Raw genomic sequence first — 23,036 nt, forward strand, 5'->3', positions numbered from 1 at the left:
GTGTAAATCATTTACAAGATTCATAAATTAAAGTTTTCATATAATATAAACCTCTCTTAATGCCTACTGTGATTCTGTTTGCATCAGTCATGAATAGAGGGTCATGTACTAATACCAAACCCTTTAAGCCACATATGGAATTTTGTATTGTTTTATTTTAAAGGATCAGTTTGTTAATTTTTCATGTTCAAGTTCAGTAAATTCAGTAACACCTGACATGCAAAAGTAAATGCCTATATGCACATATTGATCATAGAGACTAATCTAAATCTGAAACAGAAATAGCCCACAGTCAAAGTATTGTTAAAGTATTTTAGATGAATCAAGTATGCAAAAAAATGAAATGCAATTAGTATACATTTTGTGAAACTGTACAGATACCCCTCTTTTGGATTAAATCGTCACCATTCAGCATATTGTGCCACTGAGTTAAACTCTCTCATAAACAAGCAAAACTAATACTGCCGCCTTCTCCAGCATCTCCTTTATAAATATAAAGAGAATAAGAAATGAGACATTTGTCATGATGTTTCCACGACTAAAAATATTCACAAAATAAATTGAGAAATGTAAAAGCAATGAGTGGCACAAGTAAAAAGGTCTTTCTTTACATTATTTACAAGTTGTTAAAAATACCAGACACATGTATAAAGTGTAATATAGCTCAGCAACTATTTAATGCGTGACTGAAAAAGGGTCTACTTGAGCTTTAACTGATAAGTAAAAAGCCACAAATACTACAAGGAAATAGGAAGCATTTATGTGACAAAATATGAATGCTGAACATAAGCCTAGATCAGTACAGAATAAATTAGATGCTTGCTATTGTCATCACATATAGTCCAAAATGTCTGATATTCAAAATATGAAACATTCCTGGGATAGAAGCACAAATGTCAGTTTTCTGTGTTTTAGACCTGCATTATCTGATGTATGTTTATTTGTAAATCACATTATAGAAAATCATGAGAACGTTGCATTTGAAATTATTAACTGAATATTGTTTTAGTTTGGAAGAACAAGTGCAAGTCCCTTTAAGGCCATTAAGAACATAACTCAGCTGATGAACAGACAGGTCTTAAACTATTATGCTAAAGCCTGTAAATAACCTGAAATACTACTTGTTTGGTACATTCACAATGACATTTTACATTCAGCCTCTTGCAATTCACTCCTTTTCGAAGCACACATACTGCACGTAATGTCAGAATAAACATCTCAACGTTACATTGCAAACACAGACTAGAAGAGCATTGCCCTGCTCTAAAATGGATTTCTTTTACAACAGGCAGTGTTATCAAGTTCCAGTTCCAGTTTCGATTACCTCTCCTCTATTCTTCTCATTTGTCTCTTCTTACATCGTTCCCTCACATGCCATATAATATAGTAGGAAGACGGTCAAAAACTCTCTCACCAAAACCAGTACATATATACCTACAAAAGTCAAGCTTTGATAGCCATCAAATAGGTAGTTATTTCTCGTTTATCGTTCAACCTCTAATCACATCCCAGTGCAAACTCAGCAAACATACACTATCCATATAACACAAATACACTGTGTGAACATCCAGTGTCATATATTCACATATTAGTTGGTGCAATTCAGTAACCACAATGACATTCCAGTGAAAACTCCCTTGTGTTGTACAGAGCAGCAAAAATGCCCTTTAAAAGTGCATGAAATATTTCACCAGTATATTTTAGATTTTTTATCGCATGAGAAAGGTGCACAAAACACCAGTACATTGTAGTTATTGTGCATTCAGAGGCACAAGTTATTTGAGGCTCAGTGCTACCTCAGGGGGAGCTCTAGATCCACTGTTAAGTTTCTAAACAGCTTATGAGGTTTTGATTTCCAGAATAGATGGGTTGTGGTCCAGAATGGATAAAATTATCTTGTCCATGTATTGCCTGAGTCGGAAGTTTATCTCCTCTTGTTCCTTGAGGGCTTCCATCAACTGTGGGAATCAAAACAATTTTAGAATAATATAATGGTCTGGTTAATTGGACAAAAGCTGTCAATACATTATAAGCTTCCAATAAACGAAAAGTTTGCCAAAAATTAAAAATTTTGAATGAAATTTGACAATAATGAGGAAGTCTAAATTTACAACACACTGGCCTTATCGTTATTGGTGGCTTCAAAATATTTTTGTCCCAATTATGCTACTGAACACTTCGGAAAACACATTCCATTTTATTTCTCCTTTTGTGTTCCTCACAAGACAGAAAGCGTATTAATTAGTAGAGTTTAGTTTTTGTTTGTTTGTTTTTCTCCTCCACTGGAATAGTATGACAGTGAGTAAATAACCTTCACCTTTTTGTTGAACTTTTCCTTTAAGTACCTCACAAAATTTATTTATTTTGTTTATACTGTATATGGTACCACAGGCCCTTTTCAGAGGACTTTAAAAAAAAAAAAAACATACTTCAAACTGTTTTGTTCCTCACTGGTACACATTAAAAGGTGTTTTTATTTACAGATTTCCTCAAGCATTATCCAGTTTTATCAGTAGATCAAAATCAAGTGCTCTTTGTTTAGAATAGTGAGAACAAAGTCCTCTGCTTCTCTTACCTGGTCACGGGAGGCATGATCAATCTCCATGGCCAGAGACTGCGCTTTTGTTTGTGTGGCAAACAGGTTTTTGGCCTCATGGAGGCTCAGACTGAGAAGCTGACCATTTAGATCTTCATTCTGCTCCCTCAGTTTCTGGTTCTCCTGTGATAAGACAGAGAAAAGAGTTACAATTTACCCCAAAAAGATGATCCAAGAGTCATCTTGCATTTCCTTTTCCTTATTGCGGCCTTATTAACTGAAACAAGAGAGTTGGTGGTTAGGCCAGCATCTGCTGGCAAAAGAAAACAGTAGTTTGCAAATTATGGTGATCTGGTTTGAAAAGATTATGCAATGACTGTAGATTAGAAAAATTATCAAATCTTTTTATAAGAGACATATACCAAACATAACATTATTAAATGTTTATTTTCACAATAATGCAACAGCTATATTACTTTATACCACAATTAGTTTCAGTCCTCTAATATGATTGTTCAAGTGGTGTCCAAGTGAGCTCATATTTAGTATAATAACACTGGGACATTTCACTATTTTTATCACCCCAGTATGTGAATGAGTTTTGAATGGATGAGGAGTGTTTTCTTAAGGCTGAAGCATCGGTGCAGTGCAGGAAATGGGAAATTAAATTGGTATGACAACAGAAAGCTTTGAGAAACATGGCTCTGACATGGCTGTGGGCAAGAGGTGATGGTGATGATATTTAGTATAATAGCACTTCTGTGGTATTGTGTAGTTATTTCCTTCTTTTGACTGGAACACAGAACTACAAAATCTACAACCTACAAAAAAGTGTGGCTATATTAGATGTTAAGTGAAAAGGCGTGTCTACAAAAATAAACTCATTGTGATTGAATACATTAGTGGTTAATTAAATGATATTAAGTCTGCACAGAAATTACAGTTTACCATCAGACTCGGACAGAGTCGTGCCCGAGCATACACAAGCTGCTGGAGGTCAAAGGGCATGTCCTTGGAAACGCTCCTCTGCATATACACAGAGTAAATAAAATTAAATAAGAGACAGATGATAAAAAAAGTGTTTATTTTGGTATTGCTGCTTTATGGTGCTTTCTTTGCTTTTTAAAAAGTGGAGACTGTCTAAATTACGTTTGCAGCTTTTACATTCAGTTCCAAGAGGTTAAAAAGTAACAACAACAATTATATAGAAAGAAAAAAAATATATATTCTTTTTTAAATGATAGGCATAGTTTTGTGTGAAAATGCAAAATAATTTGCACTCATTCTGTTTCTCAAAGATCTGACTACACAGAACTACTGTAGCCAACACCACAGGAAATTCACCTGCTAAAAGATCAAGTTACCAGCTTTCCATCTCTCTCACCTGTTTTAGTCTCTTGACCTCCTGTTCCAGCTCACTCTCACGTGTTCGAGTGCTGTATTCTGATAGGCTAAAGGAAGATCTGCGGACACGCCCTGTTCTTTCTGCCTCCAGCTTGTATATTTGGAGGTGTTCCAGTTCTCGCCGAAGGTCCTCAATTAGCTGAACATAAATGAAAATAAAAAAATAAGAAAAAGCACCAAGCTATCAAACTGATAACATTACTATTCTTATGTGACAGTCAAGTACATGATTGCTGTATAGCCTTTAGGGAGAATAAAACATAAAGGTGGCTCTGGACTAAATTTACATATTAATTTCAATATACTAGTGAATAGAATATGCTTCTTAGTATTCGCAATATTTGTGTAACTTCTCAGTGTTTGACTTGTATGTGTGCATGTTTACGCTATGTTCAATATGTTCCCGTTTAAGCCTGAGGGCAACTAAAGCTGCCCAAGGCTCTGCCACTCTTTTTCAAACTGTAAATATAATATTTTTGGCTGACTACATACATCTTAAAACAATTAGCACACAAATAGACAAACCTAGCTTTTGAGAGCTTGCTAAATAATTTGACTATTTAATTTACTGCCACTTCTGCAATTTCTTTAAATGTTTGCCCACTGGAAACTGTTGCACATGGTTTTACCTCCTGCATGGTATCTCTTTCTCTCTGAAAATCATTTCTGTTCTGCCGTAGCTTGTCCATCATCTTCTTGTACAGATCCATCTCATCTTTCAACCGCAAGCTTGTGTCCTCCAACTTATCTGTCATCCGTTGTCTCTCCTACACATTCATAAACAAACATTTTATGCAAACAAACAGTTAGATCTGGTCATTTATTTATCTGCTATTTGGTCATTTTTTGTGAGCCAATATTTAAAAATATGTTTGATGTAATCATATTTTATTAAATAAGATACCTTCATCAGTGCCTGTTTTGTTTTCCAACTATGAGCACTTTTGGCTTTATGGACGCTTAGAAAAAAACTTTTCACAGACTATACTACTTTTCATAATTATATGTTCATATTGTTACTTTTTTCAGTTGGTAAACCCTTTCTACAATCTCAGACTGGTTGAATTCAAACAGACATGCATATTTGTCATAGAATTATAAGGAATTAAAAAAAAAAATTTAAAGATTTTTTTTTTTTTTTGATATTCTTCGATTCTCCGCACAAGCACAGACCTCCTCTGAAAATGATAGATAGCTTTCATCATTTTGAAAGAGTGGGAATTCTCAGATAGATTTGCAAGACTAACAGGTGTGAATAACTAATTTTGTTCAAAAAATTTAAACAAGCACTATTATTACAAGCATTCACACATCCTCTTTTGCATCTCCTTCAGTCTAAATCACAATGGTCAATATCCTCCATTTTCTCCTAAAAAGTTAGTTTATGTATAATAAAAATGTCCTACCTCATCCAGTTTCTCTGACTGGGTTTTCAGTCTGTGCATGTTTATTGCCATCTCTCCATTTTCCTCCTCTAGCTGGTGTACTCTGCCAGTGGGAACAAATAAAATAAAAACAAGCCATCCATCATATTCTTGCAATAAGCCTCCACTGCTCTATGGCCCTGAGAATCAAAATCTCTAGATGAAGATTTCTGGATGAAATGTAATGGTTCCTTCAGTGGCTCAACTGCTCTTCTGTCTAACACCCTTATAAACACCCTTTTCTTTGTAATTAAAGTGCATTAATCCTGGAAAAACTCCCAGGAAGAGGGGGAAAAATAGTGGGACAATGGAATGGAAAATGGAAAACTTTAGAATAAAATTAAATGCGCTATTGTGTTTACTGCATGGGGGAAAAAAATAATATTCGTTTTTTTGCCCCGTTTTCCATTAAAAAAACATCCAAAATATACCAAGATAAATGTACTTAATTTTAATTCTAATTCAAAGTTTATTTTTCTTACCCCACAGGCAAATCATTTTTCTTGGTTTAACCATGATTAGATTTATTAAAAATGACCTTGTTTTAAAGATGTTTGGATAATTTTACTGGCAAACAAGAAAATAAAAATTGCAGTTAAGGTCTTGGGATAAACTAACCGATTTGTGAGCAGCTCTATCTGTGTGTTTTTGTCTTTCTCCATTCGGCTGTAGGCCTCTCTGTGTCTCCTGAGCTCCTCTTCCATCATGTTGTCTGCTCTGGTCTCCTGGTCTTTTAGTTGCTCCTCCAATTCGTGAATCCTGTTGAAGCACAGTTCTCATCATTATCATGGATTTTTTTTGTCAGTCCTGCTGAGGCCCTCTTTGACCTTTTAGCATTTAGCAAATGCAAAACATTTGTTAGGAATATTTTCATTGAAGGTTTTGCTAGTGGAAAGAATCTGCTCTTTAAAGAGACAAGTATGCAAATATAACATAGTTCCAATGAAATGAACTTTGTCTAAGAGTGGGCGAGTGGACTTTGAGTAGCAATTTACCTGTGAACCAACTGTATGTTTTCTTGTTTCAGCTTCGACTTCACATCCCCGTTCATCAGAATTTCATTTTCCAGCTCTGTCACTTTCTTGTCCAAGTAACTCACCTGTAACAAAGTAACAATATGCAAATCTTACTATTACTCGCAGAACAGCTCTGAATTAGTGCTGAATGACTGCCAGCACTGAAGAGTAAAAAAACAACACACTGCAAAAAATGCTTTTCTTACTTAGATTTTTTTTTGTCTTGTTTCCAGCCAAAATATCTAAACAAAAATCTTAAATCAAGAAGGATTTTCTAGACTAATAAAAATTATTGTCTTGTTTTCAGAAAAAAACTACTCAAAATTAAGTGCATTTTTGCTTAAAACAAGAAAAATAATCTGCCAATGGGGTAAGAAAAATAATCTTGTTTTCTGTTTTAAATAAGATTTTTTGCTTACCCCATTGGCAGATTATTTTGCTTGTTCTAAGCAAAAACTCGCTTCTTTTGACTTAGAAAATAATTTTTACTTGTCTAGAAAATCCTTCTTGATTAAGGAATTTTTAGATATTTTGGCTGGAAACAAAACAAAAAATCTAATTTAGAATGCCCCTATAAGGTGACCCTAAATCAAAAAAAAAAAAAAAAAAAAGAGCAGCACTTTTGGCCCAGTGGGTATTTAGAAAATAAGCACACCTTTTACAAACTAACTAGAATTCTGTCATTTTTATGAAACATCATAATCTACAATTTCCACCACAACATTACTTCCATTGTATCTTGAATTATGCTTTTATGTTTGTGTAAAAATATAAATGAGTAGACTCCTTTTCTAAGGCAAAATTATATATACTGTAAAACTCATAACTGTTTTATAAAGATTTTTCATATTTTACAAATATAAAGGAGTGTCTGAAAGGAGAGGAAAAACACAAAAATCTTCAGGGCAACTGAGAAGCAGACAAAAGAAATGCATGGCATAAAGTTTCCAAGACAGTTTGATGACCTTCATATAAAACAAAAAAGAAAAATTCTGAAATCTGTTTGATTATAATCAACCCTTGGGACATAACAGCGCACACCCAGACACAAACAAAATCCAATTTAAGTCATCAGCATCATCTGTACCCATTTGACCCCCTGCATTAAGAAGCTTACATCTACGGATGTGATTTTCTGAGCGCAGATCAGGACTAAGCGCGTGTTTAAAAAGACACTCCAAAGATAGTCAGCACTGGTGATGCATTCTTCACAAGGCTGTGTTCAGGAAGGAAGTGAGTGTGCTGTGAGGGGATTTTACCTTCTCAGTAATGTCTGTTTCATAGGAGTCAATGCTGTCATGGAACAAATCCTCTGTGCTGCCGTTACTACTGCTGAGGTTACTGTTGTGAAGCAGCTGCCTGTTGGACCCAAATACACATGTAAACAAAATAATTGAATCATAAAATACTATAGTGCATCACAATAACATTACAAACATTAAAGTTATTCATTCCACACCGCACCAGTTCATTTTGTGCACCCTCAGCTTTCAGATCCCAAGCTGACTGCTGTATTTTGCAAGAGGATCGTCCCACTTACCTCTCCGCTCAGACCTATGGATGGATTGGACTACACTGCAGCATCAATAGTTGCAAACTACACTACCCATGCTGCATCACTGCAGCAGACCACTCATCCATTCTATGAATCTATAATTCCATGCCTGAGCATCTTTAGGAGCACTGCAGTGATGAGGGAGAGAAGGGACTGACCAGTACAGGCATTATGAGAGCTGGTGCAGTGTCCGATCCAATCGACCCACCCACACAGAACCAAACGGTACTCGTCTAAAAGACACAAGCGCATGCGCAGGCACGCACACTATTCTCTTGTCCCACTTGCATTAGCCTCTGAGAGCCGCAATCCTGCGTGTACACAAACACACATTCACATAACTCTTCTGCAGAGTCAGGTCCTGGTTGTCACTTTGTTTTATTGCTGTGTGTCATTCTCAATAAAGCAATGACTTCACATGTGAGAATCCATTATACAAATGACACTGGTCTCTCTCTGTGGTTCTGCTTTCTCCCTCTCTTTAACACTCAGGTCAGCTGTGGCAGGCCACTTTCATCTTGTCACTGTGATTTAGAGTAGGTGACTGGTTGCCAAAGGGACAAGAAAAACTGCTATTCACCCACACAATTTTTGCTACCCAGCGTTTACACTCCCACACAACATTTGATCAAATTCTTGCAGTTAAACACAAAGGAAATGTCTAGAGCAGTGAATCCCAACCAGGGGTATCCATGCCCTATAGGGGTACTTGAAAAGGTTTTGAAACAAAGTGTGTAAGTGGATGATACTTCTAGCACACTCTGTTCTTTACAACAACTCTCTATCGCAAAAAATAGACACAACTAATGTAGCAAATTCAGTAAAATAAACACAGATTGCTTATTTCTCAAACTGTATCAGCATGGGGTGCAATCACTGAAGTCAATGCAAATCTTTATTAATGAAATTTAACAATATAACTCAACTATTATATACACCATAACATTCTAAGTCCAGAAAATCAATAAAAATCAATTTAATACCTCCAATATTAATAATGAGTAATTTTCAAGCAGATTTAGACTTATTAGAGATACGCTGACATGAGGAACACATTTGTTACCCTGGTCCACAAAACCAGTTATAAGTAGCATGGTTATATTTGTAGCAATAGCCAAAAATACATTGTATAGGTCAAAATTATAGATTTTTCTTTTATGCCAAAAATCAATAGGATATTAAGTAAAGATCATGTTCCATTAAGATATTTTGTAAATTTACTACCGTAAATATATTAAAACTTAATTTTGATTAGTAATATGCTTTGCTAAGAACTTTATCTGAACAATAATAAAGGCGTTTTTCTCAATATTTACATTTTTTTGCACTCTTAGATTCCAGATGTTCAAATAGTTGTATCTCGGTTAAGTATAGTCCTATCCTAACAAACAATCAATGGAAAGATTATTTATTCAGCTTTCAGATTGACACTTAAGACTGGTTTTGTGGTCTAGGGTCACATTTCTGGTTTGATGTGACCTTATTGAGGAGCTGTTGGGGTACATAAGACAAAAAAGTTTGGCAAATACTGGTCTAGAGCACATCTTTAGCAATTTTCCATGCCTATGTGTTTTTATTCTATTGTGAATCTTCAACTGACATATCACTGGAGCATAAACTTTCACTAAAACCTCTAAATCAGGCTAAAATTTACATCTCAAGCTTATTAGTGATATCACAACATTATCATATAACATTTATTAAACCACAGGAGGTGCTCACAGTCAAAGCAGTGAGGGACTTGGAAACAAGCACAATAAATGATTAACAGCAGCATAGACTGCACAAACAAACACTGAGCGGAGCAATATTGAGTGACCTACCTTCCAAATGCAGTGCTGGAGATCTTTCTGTTTGGGCTGGAAAACAAAAAATGAGAGCTAATTAGAACTTCAACATATTAGCAGGTTTTTTAGTTATTTGATCAATCAAGATGGTCAAAGGCTCTGATGTGGAACAGCTCAAAATCACCTAATTATAGGGCTGATACAGTTAATTTTATGTTAGATAATGAAATAATAAAACATGAGATTTATGTGTCTAATGCTTAAAAAAGTAATGGGACACCAAATTGTACATTTATTAGTGAAAGTGGCTTCATTCCATTTTTGGACATCTTTTGCACTTAACACAGACTCGCCCACAACATATTTGAATATAGTGTCGGCCCTGACACGAACATAAGTTTACATACCTTCAACCTTAAAGCTCACAAAAAGTGTTTGAAGGAGTTTGTTACATAACTCAAATATACAACTGCTACTTGAGTAAAAGTTACTCGAGAGGAGATCAACACAACAAGGGCAGAAAGCAACGGAATGACATAAATTTTAATGGCTTCCTTTCTAAACTGTTAAAGGGTTAGTTCACCCAGAAATGCAAATTAGCCAATGATTTACTCACCCTCCAGGCATCTTAAGTGTATATGACTTTCTTCTTTCAGACAAATTCAGTCAGAGTTCTATTAAAAGTTATCCTGGCACCTCCAAGCTTTAGAATGACAAAGGCGTGTGTTTTTCTTCATCAGTTCAAAACCAGTCCAATAAAGTGCATCCATCCATAATAAAAAGTGCCTCACACAGCTCCGGGGGCTGAATAAAGGTGCATTTTTGAATAAAAAAAATCCATATTTAAAATGTAAGAATAACTTTAATTTAGCTTGTGCCAACTGGTCGTACCCAGCTCCAGGCAGATGACATAATACATCAGTGTTGTGTATGCGCCACGCATAACCGTGGAGAGATCAAAACAAAACAACGGTCACGAATTAGAAGTTCAAAACAAGGATTTGTAAAGGAAAATGTCAAAGGATTACGATATAAACCAAGAGGAGACTGGTTTTCCTTTGCTACAATAAGGAAACTTTGCTTCCTTCGCTCCTGTAAACAAACATTGAGACTTGCCAGCATATGCGCAATGCTGACATCCAACGTCATCCGCCTGGAGCTGCTTCTGGGTATGACCATTGAATGTTACATTTAAAATATGGATATTTTTCTTACAAAAACACATTGATTCGCTACAGCCTTTATTCACCCCCGAAGCAGTGTGAGGCACTTTTTATTATGGATGGATGCATTTTATTGGATTTGTTTTGGACTGATGAAGAGAAGCACCCACTTATGCCATTCTAAAGCTTGGTAGTGCAAGGATAATTTTTAATATAACTCAGATGGATTCGTCTAAAAGAAGCAAGTCATATACACCTAGGATGCCTGAAGGGTAAATCGTGGGCTAATTTTCATTTTTCGGTAAACTAACCCTTTAGGGTCTTCACTGTCCAATCAGAATTAAAATATTAAGAATTTCTATGGGATAGCACATACTAAAGATTAATACACAAAACTCTCTCCCACTTACTCTCTCTCTCTCACACACACACACACACACACACACACACACACACACACACACACACACACTCAGAGTTATTGCCGACATAGCTTTTTCTAGCAGCGACAGAATGAGGTGTGAAGTAATGATGCATTTCTTGAAGCAGCCTGCTGACAGGGCATTTAGCTTTCATTCCTTCTCTCCATCCCAACATCCTGTCTTTTTTTCTCTCTTCCACTTCTATAGTATGAGACTCCCTTCCCCAAAATCCCTCGGTCTATCTGATCCAATTCCCATTTCATCCTCAGTTTTGAAAGGCTAAGATATGAGAAGCTAATTACAAGCCTTCTCAAAAGAAAATGCTGAAGTAAACTCACTGGAAGTCTTTGAAACTGGCAAGATAAAAAAGAAGAGAAAAGTATCCAAAGCCATAGAAGGGGTTGCCTGTTTGTTTATGCGTGGATGTGGATGTCAGTAAGAATGATACAGAGACAAAGAGAGACAGCAAAATACAGAATGATAAAGTCAGATAAATGTGTGGATGTGTGTAGCCCATTTCCAGATGCCTAATAAAGCTCTAATGGGCTCTAAAGTGGTGGGCTGAATGATGTATGGAAAAGAAAGTGAATCATTAGTGGTGCAGAGAGACTGCAGCAAGATATCAGAGCCCACCTCAGTTGTGTTCTTATATACTCACATTAACTCCTTGAGGAACACCCTGCCTCTATTACACTGTGGCTTTTGTAGCCCACAGGAAGACAATGAAGAACTGATAACCACTAATCCTCCCAAAGCGCCTCTAACATGGATTCTAAGCCACTGAAAGCTTATTTCCCAGATGTGAGGGGTCACTCCTTTTACATTACTAAAGAGAAACTAGACAAGTCAATGACCACTAACCCCTAATTTCAAAGGTTTGACTCTAACAAGTCTTCCTGATGAACGTACACCCAGTGTATGACAAAACCCTCTGTGTGAAAAAGATTCTATTTTATAACAGATGTAAACTGTAGTCTATGCTGTACCTGTTGGTTTTGAGGTTTTTCAGCCTGTTCTCCAGGTCATTCAGCAGACTGACCCTCTTACAACAATGAGAGCAAAACACATCCATCTGGTCACCAGCATGGCGCATCTTCCGAGGAGTCTGACCAGCACTGGAGGAAACAGGGAGAGAGGGAGAGACCGAACACATTCAATAAACAACACAAGCAGAATGCAGAAAAAATTACTAAAGTAAAATCAAAATTGAGACTCTCTACACTCAAAAATTAAGGTTCCAAAAGGGTGTTTTTGCAGTGATGCCATAGAAGAACCATTTTTGGTTCCCCAAAGAACGTTTTAGTGAACAGTTCCTTAAAAAACTACAAAAGAACTGATGCCAATAAAAAAAAACTTTATTTTTAAGAGTATAGTAAGCCAAGTCTGATAAAAAAAAAAAAAAAAATCTCCCCCACAGAAGCGTCATGCCTATTCAAACATGCCTCAACAGTAGCCAAGTAGATTTCATATGCAACTTCCAAAGAAACATATTTGGATAGAGAAGATTGGGGGATGGTGGTATCACTAAGTTGTAACACCATCACTTTGATCACTTAGAAATTAGGTACAAGAATGCAATCATTATGATAAATGAGCACCATGCTTGGAAGTGGATTGTGTACAAATATGAAGCATTTTTACATGAAGAAAAAAAACTATTAGGCTAAAAAAAATAAACATTTCACTTTTGAGTTATATATTAGATGACAGAAAATGTATCATATGAAACAGATTATCTTGTTTAATCTGGTATATACTAAAAATCAACATCTACCTGTTAAAAAAGACATAATGGCTGAGCAGACAGGAGGGGTAAAATGCTTTCTTTTTTTACTTTTTTATTAAATTGCTCAAAATAGAATGTGGTGCTTTTGTGGAACAGGTAAACAAGTTTAGAACAAGTAAATTTGATCAACAAGATAAATGCACAAAAATGTTTTTCTACTGTGTGCTTAAAATAATAATAATAAAATTAAAAGCAGGGATTCACTGCAACTTGATTTTTGACATAGCAAATCCAGCCTTTTGGATAGTGTGTCAGGACTAAAAAGAACCATAACACATATTCCTTGATAGTGAAAAAGTTTCCCACAGTCAGATAGTTCCATCCACTAATACAGTCTCTAATATAAACATGCTGAAAGAAATCTTGTGTAATTAAGGCAGATAACTGGATTTCTAAACTAATCATCCTTTCATTTTACAGTAAATCCCTTTGAAAACAGGCTTTGGGGCAGTCAAAGGGAGAGACAATACAGTTGTGGTTAGAAAAAAAAAAATTAATAAAAAAATAATAAAACAAAAACTACATGCACACACACCTTGAGGAAACAGAAGAGCCCAGATCTGAGCATCCATTAATGCGGATCTCATCGTCTGGACAGGGGCTGCTAGGAGTGTAGTCTCCATCCTCTCCTTCTCCATAGTCCTCAAACTGCTCCTCATTTAATGAGGCAGATGAACGTGTAGAATGATCAGAAGTCTCAGAGCGATTATACATCTGACCATTCCTTGAGGAATTAAAGAAGGAATGGAAATTTTAAAAAAAAATGACGTACTTTTCTATAGATTTAGGTTTTTTTTCACTTAACATCAGTGAAAGCAATAATTATACTATTTAATTATGCCAAGAAATCATGATAAAAGCACTTACTTTTCTCCTGGGAGGCAAAGCCCAATCCCTTCCTCTTTTTCTCCAGTTCTGCCTCCATCCGATATCTCTGACGACAGAGTGCTGTCTACTGCGCTGTCTCTGTCCGACTCTCTCTCCACCCCTCTTCCTTCCTCACCCTCCTCATCCTCAAGCACTGGACTCTCTGGGCACTCCTGGGTGGACATGATATCTGGTAGCCCAACCTGTCCTGACTGTACTATCAAAAGCAAAAGAGATTAGACTGTTAGAACAACACCCAACTTGAGTTACATAAGAATAGAATCAATTATGAAAATAGCATGAACGCATGGATGTCTGACAGGGATAAAATCTCTAGGAGTGACAACAGCATTTATCCATGATAACCACAGCCCTATTTTGGTGCCTCACAAGCTGTGAATATGGATATCAACAGTTCACTCATTTGATATGTTAGTAATATTAGTGACTAGAGACAATTTTGGGTCATAACAAAGAAAAGAAACTTTTAAAAATCTGGTGTTAAATTTGTTGTATTCATATTGGTTTCAAAAATCTTTTATACCATTTATACCCTATACTAAAAATTGCTTAACCCCTTCAGACCTGCATTTTTTTCACTGAACAAATTTTTTTATCCACTTCTCCAACATATAAATGAGTCTAAAAAAAGAAAGATTTGTGCCAACTCATTTTTTATTAGATTTTCCTCATGTCCACTACAATGGACACTAGGACTGAAGAGAAATAAAAATCCTCATATTTTAACCATACATAATAAGTAGAGTTTGTGCACTATAGTTGAACTAGTGCTTAAGATTTTGGAAAGAACACATACTGTAAGAATGAACAATTCAATAAGAATGTGGGAAAAAAAGGTTAGTTAGAAGTCATATCTTTATTGTGATTGGTTGATCAGGGACCAATCAGTGACTAGGCATTGCTTATATATATAAAAAAAAAAAAAACATAAAATTTAATTGGTTTAAACAAAAAAATCATGTGATGTCCATTTCAATGGAGGCAGGGTCTGAAGGGGTTAAGGTGTAACCATCATAATCATTACAAATTTTTTAAGTGTATTATTCAAGGTAATTTTTTAAACAAATATTAGAAATTAAATATTTACAAATACAGTTATGTCTCAGAAACCTATTGATCTTGAAACAGTCATGTGGTTAATGAGTCAGGGCTTTTTAAAAATGTTTTTGGGCCACATGACTTTGACTTGGTTTTGTAACATTTCTGTAAAAAAAAAAAAAAAAAAAAAAAACAGTTAAGTTGTATCACCCCAACACTGAATAACAAATAAAGAAAATAGAAGAAAGAAACAGACGAAAGTACATTGCTCGTAAAATGCCTTGGCATTGAAAAACACAGAAGGAATTGATGAAGGACTCTTAAACGTGACAGAACTACAACACAAACAAAAGCTACACAGCTTAAATGTGGCAGGCAGCAATGTTCCCTCTTTGCAGAAGAATGAACAGAACTGCTAAAGCATAATCTCTTCCCAATTTTTAATCAATCTCACACTTCTTCAATGGTTGACCAAACTGGCTCTACAACTAACAGTCACTTTTGTGAGCACACAGCAGGTGGGTGTGCGTGTGTGAGAAAGAAAAAAAAGAGCTCTTTAGTATTCTGTTGTGCTGAACATGAGGGGGCAGGGATACAAAATGCCATTGTGTGGTCAGGCTGCTTGAACAGTGAGTGGTCCTACATACACAGAAGCACTGAGCACACACACACACACACACACACACACACACACACACACACACACACACACACACACACACACACACACACACACACACACACACACACACACACACACACACACACACACACACACACACACACACACACACACACACACACACACACACACACACACACACACACACACACAAAGTGATTTGAGATACTTTTTCTCCCACTTTCATCCTTGCACACAAAACACGCACTTTTCTCCAATTTTCGAACAGGTCACAAAATGTAATTATGTGCTCTTGTATTTGTGAATAGATCTCCTCCTCCACAACATGATCCTTGACTGTCTCATAACAGCAGGGTATGTGTATGTGTACCTACTGTATGTTTGAGCACCTGATTATAAATGCAAACAACTCGCTACGACTTGAAACATGACATTCAAAGCCCTGCAGGAAGCTCTTACAGAACTGATGCCAACATCCACTCTGAATGCTAGAAAGTGATCTGTACAGGCATACTGAATGCTTTATTATGCATTTGTAAAAATTCCCAATAAGTCGCTTTGGATAAAAGCGTCGGCTAAATGAATAAATGTAAATGTAAATGTAAAAAGCACAAAAGGCAATAGCATTTCACAGTGCAATGCCCCTTTAGAAAAATATTACATAATCGTCTCTAAAATAATTTTACCATCCCAAAAAAAGTGTATTTTTCAGATGTTGAGAACACTTGTCAGTTGCAAACATTATGTAATCCCTTACTCAGACAATATGGCATACATGAAACTGAAAAGGCATGCTGTGTGAAAACATGTTCTTTGTGAACCTACAAGACCTGACATGACTCTACAAAATTAATGTTTGTATTTGTTATGACGTAGATTTATGTTAAACTTTCTGCTGTTTTCTTTGATCAGCTGAAAAAACAATTGGTAAACAGAGCATGAGGGCACTTCAAATAGCCATGTCAGGATAACAAAAAGGAGAAGAAAAACATTAGAGTGATCAGGAGTATCTCTCTTGATGTGAATATTTCAATCACAGCATATGTGCTAGTGTTGTGATGCTCATGTATTATCATTTATCTATTCATTAAAAAATACATACAAAAAATATCAAATAACTTCACATTTTATGGCAAGATTAGTTGTAAAATATCATGTAGTGCAATTGATCAAAAACCTACTTGTATTTATTAATGAATTTAATAAAAAATAAGTATTTTTAAAAACCAAATTGAAATATAATGATGTGTACTCTAACATGAAAAAATATACTTTTTACTGTATAGTTTACACCACATGGCATTAAATGTATTAACTAAACATTTACAAAATGTTATTAAAAAGTATAATATTAAATATAAAACCAACATGAACTCAGTAAGTACATTCTAAGAATGTGGTACATATGTTTTTGTTATAGTTATATTTTGAAAAGATATTTCTTTATCATATACACTCATATGTCGGCCCACACACAGACATCTTTTATGTTCTCATCTCATGATTTTCCCAGCTGTCACTGAGTACAATATCTAAAGCTATTTTCAGCACAAACACAATGTTGTTAAGAATTGAAAAACTGTGAAGTGTGCGAGTTTTCCACCAGTCAAATTAGACAGATGCATTAAGAAGTCACAAACATACCACCCACTAGCCTCTACATAATACTTTAATGGGTTTCAGCAAACTGCTTCAATGCCACTGTGGGCAGCTGTTTCATGAATACAGTACGCAAAACTGAACAGTTTAAACAGTTACAGTAAGCAGGGTCTACTTTAGACAGAAATCAAGAGGTGCCATAATTATTAAGAAAAAAATGTACTCGAAACTAGCTGAAGTGAAAAAGAAGGGGGGGAAAAACAACTTGTTACTGTGGATTCAAACACAATACTAGGATTAAGTAAGACAAGAAAGAGCTAAGCAAAGACAAACTTCTCCACCTGCCTCTTACATCATTCTTAGAGAAGTCTCTGTTTTATGCAGGGTGAAACACTGCTCCCAAAACAACAAACTGGTTTAGTCAGGTAATTACATGAACTGCAACAACAGAAGCTAGGAAGGTAAACTCATGTAATATCACTAAGGACAAATTATTAAAAACATTAACCTCCTCTAGGGCAGAATGGGTGTGGCTAAATACAACTACAGAATCAATAGTGTACATTAGGGTCTCATAGACCCTTTTTGGAATGTGACGTCTCATGTCCGCCCTTGAACCAAAGAGCCCCCGGGCCCTGTTCTCATTTCCATCTTATTAACAGCTTATCATCATAAGCTCCATTTAACTTCTCACTGCCTAGAGAATTCATAGCAATCCTCATCAGGCCTCTTTACTCAACTGAATCAAAGCAAGTCAAATATGCAACAGCACTACCCATATAATGCATAGACTCTTCAAATTCTTGGTGAAGTTAATTAGTGTACACAGTCAATGGATGATTTTACCTTGAATTTAAATCACTTTCCTTAATCTTTTAGTTTGTAAAGGTACACACAAAATGTGTGTATTAGAGATGGTGTCACAGATTCACCACCAGACTATATTAAGATGTCATTATATCTCAAGAACTATGAGGTTTTCAAATAAAAGTTCAATAACACAAATCCCTGTTAAAAAGCCATCACGATTAAAAAAAAAAAAACCATTATAATAACTTCCCTGGATTGGACACGAGATAACTTAAATACCGAAATTGTTAGTTAATACACCTATATATTTCAAGTTGACTAAACTTACATTTCTAAGGAAGCACAAACAGTTTTTTTTGTGAATTGTATGCTTAGAAGAAAATTCTTATATGACAACATGTTTGGTATACTGTAGCTGAAAGTAAATTTAAGTAAATTTAAGTAAACCCAATAAAACCACAGTTTTAGTGCAATAAATAATAGTATATAAAATAAATAATAATAGGCTGCTTTTAAAACATTTTATTAAAAAAATAATAATCTTTTTTCCTGAGCAGAAAGGTGAAAATGCCATAGCTTTCTTGTACCCAAAGAATTAAGGTATGTCCCTATACAGAAACTGACCTAAAATAAATCTACTATGACACATATTCACTGAAGTAAAAAAAAAAAGTAATTCTGGAAGCAAAATCTGAACACATTACTTTTTCATTCTGCTATACCAAACTGATATTAACCATACTTTACACGTAACTTTTTTGTTTCAAAAATCTTTTTTTAAAATGAATAAATAAATAAATAAATAAATAAATAAATAAAGTAAGCCTTTTTTTATTAGCAACAGGTTTTGCACTCTATACAAAACCTGACAATTATATTTGGCCCAAAAGCAGGCTCAGGTGTTTGTGTCACATAAAGGGAGGGGAGATTACTATGCAGAGGGATTTCTATTAAATGCTCTTATTTGTCAGCTGTTAAGCACAGAAACATATTGGACAATACTAAATGGCCTATGGGAGGTAGAATGATGTTACAGCTAAATTAGCTGCACTACATCTTAAAGATATTTGTCTTATATAAGTTATTGATCTATGATTAAAATGTCTATATTACACTAGAGAACGTCAAAGTCTTTTACATAAAGAGTTATTATATTTATTAGATTTAAGTAAAACTGATTAGAGATAATCTGATAATAGATTGATTAAATAGATTAATCTAAAAAATAGTGAGACAGTATGTTCTAATGAGAATATTCAGAGCACTGATTCGGGGCCTGTTCAGCGAATTGTGAAATCATTTTAGGAGACAGGGAGAAGATTTGCACGTTGGCACAACTGGGTGTGAACAGGCAGGCTGAGATCATATGTTAGAATTTATTGGGAGTATTGGCAAATGTCTAATAGTGCCGCACATACATCTTGACCAAATGCCATCTCATGGTATTTTCTTACATACTCAGAATCTGTAATCAGCGCAGTTTTAGAACAGAGGTGACAAGTGTATTTTCCGTTTTTATAATGATTACAGTATAATGTATCATACTGATTCACATCTCACTCAGCTGAGGAGACAGTTTCACTCCCACACACACCCAGGAAAAAACAAAAAGATCCGTCAAGGCCGAGCTGATGCACAGGAACCAATGAGTCACCATGAGATGCACTGCAATTTTTGCAATCCAAAAAACAAAAACAAAAAAAAAAACACTACACTACGCAACGTTCCCAAACTAGGGTTTTTGCAATAGCGAAAACTCCCTGCCAAGACCAGGTTTACTTCCCAAATGCATAATTCTCAGACTTAAACAGTGCATTTAATGGATTAGCAAATATATATTATATATATATATATATATATATATATATATATATTTATAAACATACTATTTCTGTGTAGTGCTATATGTATCTGTATATATGTGCAGTGTAGATTGTGCCTGGCTGCTATACCGGTTGTTTATTTATTTTGAAACATACAGCTGGTCTTTGTTTAGACTGCAGCTTGTAAAGTGCATCGAAACCTGCTCTGTGCTAAAGTGGTAACTCAAGCCGAAGGGTTTTGCGTGAGAGATGTCTTGACACAGAGATACAGAAAAGACTTACGGGGATTTCAAGAGTACTTTTAAAACTACACCTGCCAAAAAAGCTAAAATTTCTCAAAGAATGTCTGCCGCTGAATGCCATACATATTGAATAAATGTTGTAGGTGTTTTAAATATCACATTTCTTCTTCTTTTTTCTTACTAAATAAAAAAATATCACAATTCATCAGTGGTCAAAATATAAGTTCTGTCAGCTTTCCAGACATTTTTATGCAGGTTGGTGCGTTAATATTTTACACAAAACATTAAGTGTGTGGAAAGTCAAGTGGGCAATTAAATTCAAGTGTACCCTGGTCCTGCCTTGTCTATATTTAGCAGACTCAAACTAACTGAGACAGCAGAGAGAAAGAAAAAGAAAGACTGTTTGTAAGGGTGAGGGACAGGTGATATAACAAATGTCAGCAAGTTGATAGATAGTGACAGCAGGGCTGCCACACTGTCTCAAACACATTTACATACTTCCATTAACAATTTACCTTTAAAATACAAAGTTATGTGTTTGTAAATTCAAGTGTAATGGTGATCTTTCTCCAAAGCCTACTATCAGCAGCAGTTTTGACATCTTATTTAATTTGAGATAAACTAGACAGCTACAATTCAAAGGAAATTCTGTGTTTGGTTTCAGTTACAGACCAGATATTTAGGCAACTGACACCCATATTCAGTGACACTCAAATCATATCTAAAACACTCACCTAGAATGCATTTTAAATGATCTGTCATGGCTCAAGCTGGTCTAGTTACCTGATGAGCTGTGTTCCACGTGTTCCAAGAACATGATTATTGTCAATTATATGATTACGAATTTATATTTGTTAGCTTAGACAAGATTGTGAGATTATATTGAGTATATTCTACAAAACTTCATAACAGTCTAGCTTCTACCAGGTTTTTTAAAGTACATATGGAAAGTATTCAACATGTGAATGGCATTCTAATATTAATCACTCTCATGGGGCCTTCCACATACAGAAAGTAGGCTATACGCAAGAATTCAATTTTTAAAGGAAATTTATGTTTGGCAAAAAAGACAATAAAATGTCAAGGTCAGAAACAACTGTGAAACATAATTTGACCTACATATTGATTATGTCTGCCGCTACTATAAATTACTTTTAGGTTTATGCACACACAAGTTGCCAGCTGCCCTCAATTAACAATTAATCTCATTATCAACTGACTGCAGGGCAATCAGACAGTTTAACAATAAGAGAGAGACAGATACACAGAGAACAAGGTAGGAGACCAAGTCTGGGCATATTAGTGGTAGTAAAGAATGTCAGACTAGGGGAGAAACAAATGAAACAGAGTGTGAGAAGTAACAAAAATGAGAAGGGAACAAGTAAATGTAATCCATGAGTGAGCAACACAAACATGAAACCCTTGACATCAATGCTTTATATTCCTTTTGGTCCTTTCCTTCTTTCTGTCAAACACAATATAAAGAGCTCCTCTTACCCTGACTCTCACAGCCAAGTGACCATGATCTCTTCCACTCCTCGCAGTCCACTTTTACTATCCACTGTTGTCATCCAACTGAAATCCAAACAGGTGAGGCCTAATCCACTGGTAGCTTCTGTTCGAAAGTTCTTAACTATTGTAATCCACAGTCAAGGAAAAGAGAGAGAATCCTTATGCTGACTATGTTCATCTGCTCACTTCTTGAATGAATCTAATTGTTTCTGAAACTCACTGCTCAATTCAGGCTTGCTTGACCACACACCCTCCTTCTCACAGAAGCTCTGACAGCAGTTGTGAGTTTCCAGCCACTCCTACTCTCCCCTTCTCAATCTCTATGGCTGTTGCTAGGCAACCGGCTTCAGGGGAGGTCCTGTGGGTGGAGCTAAAAAAGCTGCACACTGGCTGCTGTCTAAAGGATTTGCATATGCAGGTACACATAGTCACTGTGGCAACAACAAGTGTTAGTTTTAAAGTTGAGAGGCTTAGGGACTTAAAACAATACAAAAACTCAATTCAAGTTAAACTTTTTCATATCAAGTTATAAAATGAAAAAATCTGAACACATGAAAAGAAAACTTTCAACTTATTTATCACCATAAATGGCATTAAAGAGGAAGTTAGAGGAGACCATATTAATTGCAACAGATCACACACAAAAGCACCAAACCTCACAATTTCACTTCCTTCCTTGCAAGACCAGTTTGTATTGTGTGTCTACGCATGATTCATTGTGAAACTGGATTTGTGGTTGTATTGCACTATTGCAAACTTCTCTCAAAAAGGTGTCTTACATCTGCAACCATCTCTCAGAGTGAAACTTACTCTTACTACTGCTACATCTGCTCTGAAATCTAATTGTGAAAAACACATTAGATGTACAAGAGCATTAAATGCTAATTTATTTGACTGAACTGTCCTGTTACCTCCCACCCAGATCATTCTAACAAATGACCCGTGACTTCTAAAGCCCTGTGACTATGAGACCCCAGCAGCATAATCCCTGAAGACATTTGTTCTCAAACAAAACCCAGCTTAAAGAAATAACATACACCTGCTGTTCCATACTAGACCAACTCAACCATGTGCTGACTCAGTACTTGCCCCACTTCTTCCCTTTCTGAAACATGTGATTTTTATCTTCTGACCTGTTTTATTCTCACACCCGCTGTATGTCTTGTCATATCAAGTTTTCTCACTGTCTTTTTTGCATTAGCTCAGGTAAATTTTCTTCATCCACACCTGTCTCCAGTTTCTCACTTCACGTCACATTAATACAAGCGACCCCAAATCACACAAAACCACAGCCTGTTCTTTCAGCCAAACCTCTTGAGGGAAGTTTAAAACAAACACACCAGTACGGCTCTTATTCTTCCTGGCATCTCATTTTGACAGTGGTGTCT

General features: G+C 35.6%; 1 protein-coding gene across 3 annotated transcripts; it reads right to left on the reverse strand.

The window, feature by feature from the left end:
* Nucleotides 1–135: 135 nt before the first annotated feature.
* rab11fip4b (RAB11 family interacting protein 4 (class II) b) lies at nt 136–21,899 on the reverse strand. 3 transcript variants are annotated; one of them, XM_073851563.1, is made up of 14 exons: nt 21,634–21,899; nt 13,961–14,172; nt 13,629–13,817; nt 12,294–12,422; nt 9,759–9,794; nt 7,640–7,739; nt 6,360–6,463; nt 5,983–6,123; nt 5,347–5,428; nt 4,570–4,707; nt 3,921–4,079; nt 3,485–3,562; nt 2,576–2,719; nt 136–1,958 (listed from the first exon to the last, which is right to left on the reverse strand). In XM_073851563.1, exons 2-14 carry the CDS (start codon nt 14,143–14,145, stop codon nt 1,839–1,841), a joined length of 1,605 nt encoding a protein of 534 aa, XP_073707664.1. In that variant the 5' UTR covers nt 14,146–14,172; nt 21,634–21,899; the 3' UTR covers nt 136–1,838. The 3 variants fall into 3 exon arrangements, with proteins under 3 accessions (XP_073707664.1, XP_073707663.1, XP_073707665.1); XM_073851562.1 differs by having other exon boundaries at nt 13,961–14,177; XM_073851564.1 differs by lacking the exon at nt 3,485–3,562 and having other exon boundaries at nt 13,961–14,177.
* Between the last annotated feature and the right edge of the window lie 1,137 nt (nt 21,900–23,036).

This window comes from Garra rufa, chromosome 12 (genome assembly GCF_049309525.1).
Source record: "Garra rufa chromosome 12, GarRuf1.0, whole genome shotgun sequence".
In the NCBI taxonomy this organism is placed as follows: domain Eukaryota; kingdom Metazoa; phylum Chordata; class Actinopteri; order Cypriniformes; family Cyprinidae; genus Garra; species Garra rufa.

What these genes read in the sequence shown, in the direction of transcription:
- rab11fip4b (XM_073851563.1), bottom strand. Translation starts at nt 14,145, where the DNA reads ATGTCCACCCAGGAGTGCCCAGAGAGTCCAGTGCTTGAGGATGAGGAG. An exon ending in CTTTGCCTCCCAGGAGAAAA is followed by an intron (nt 13,818 to 13,960) that starts GTAAGTGCTTTT and finishes TAATTCCTCAAG; the next exon opens with GAATGGTCAGATGTATAATC. An exon ending in ATAGAGCTGCTCACAAATCG is followed by an intron (nt 5,429 to 5,982) that starts GTTAGTTTATCC and finishes TCCCACTGGCAG; the next exon opens with AGTACACCAGCTAGAGGAGG.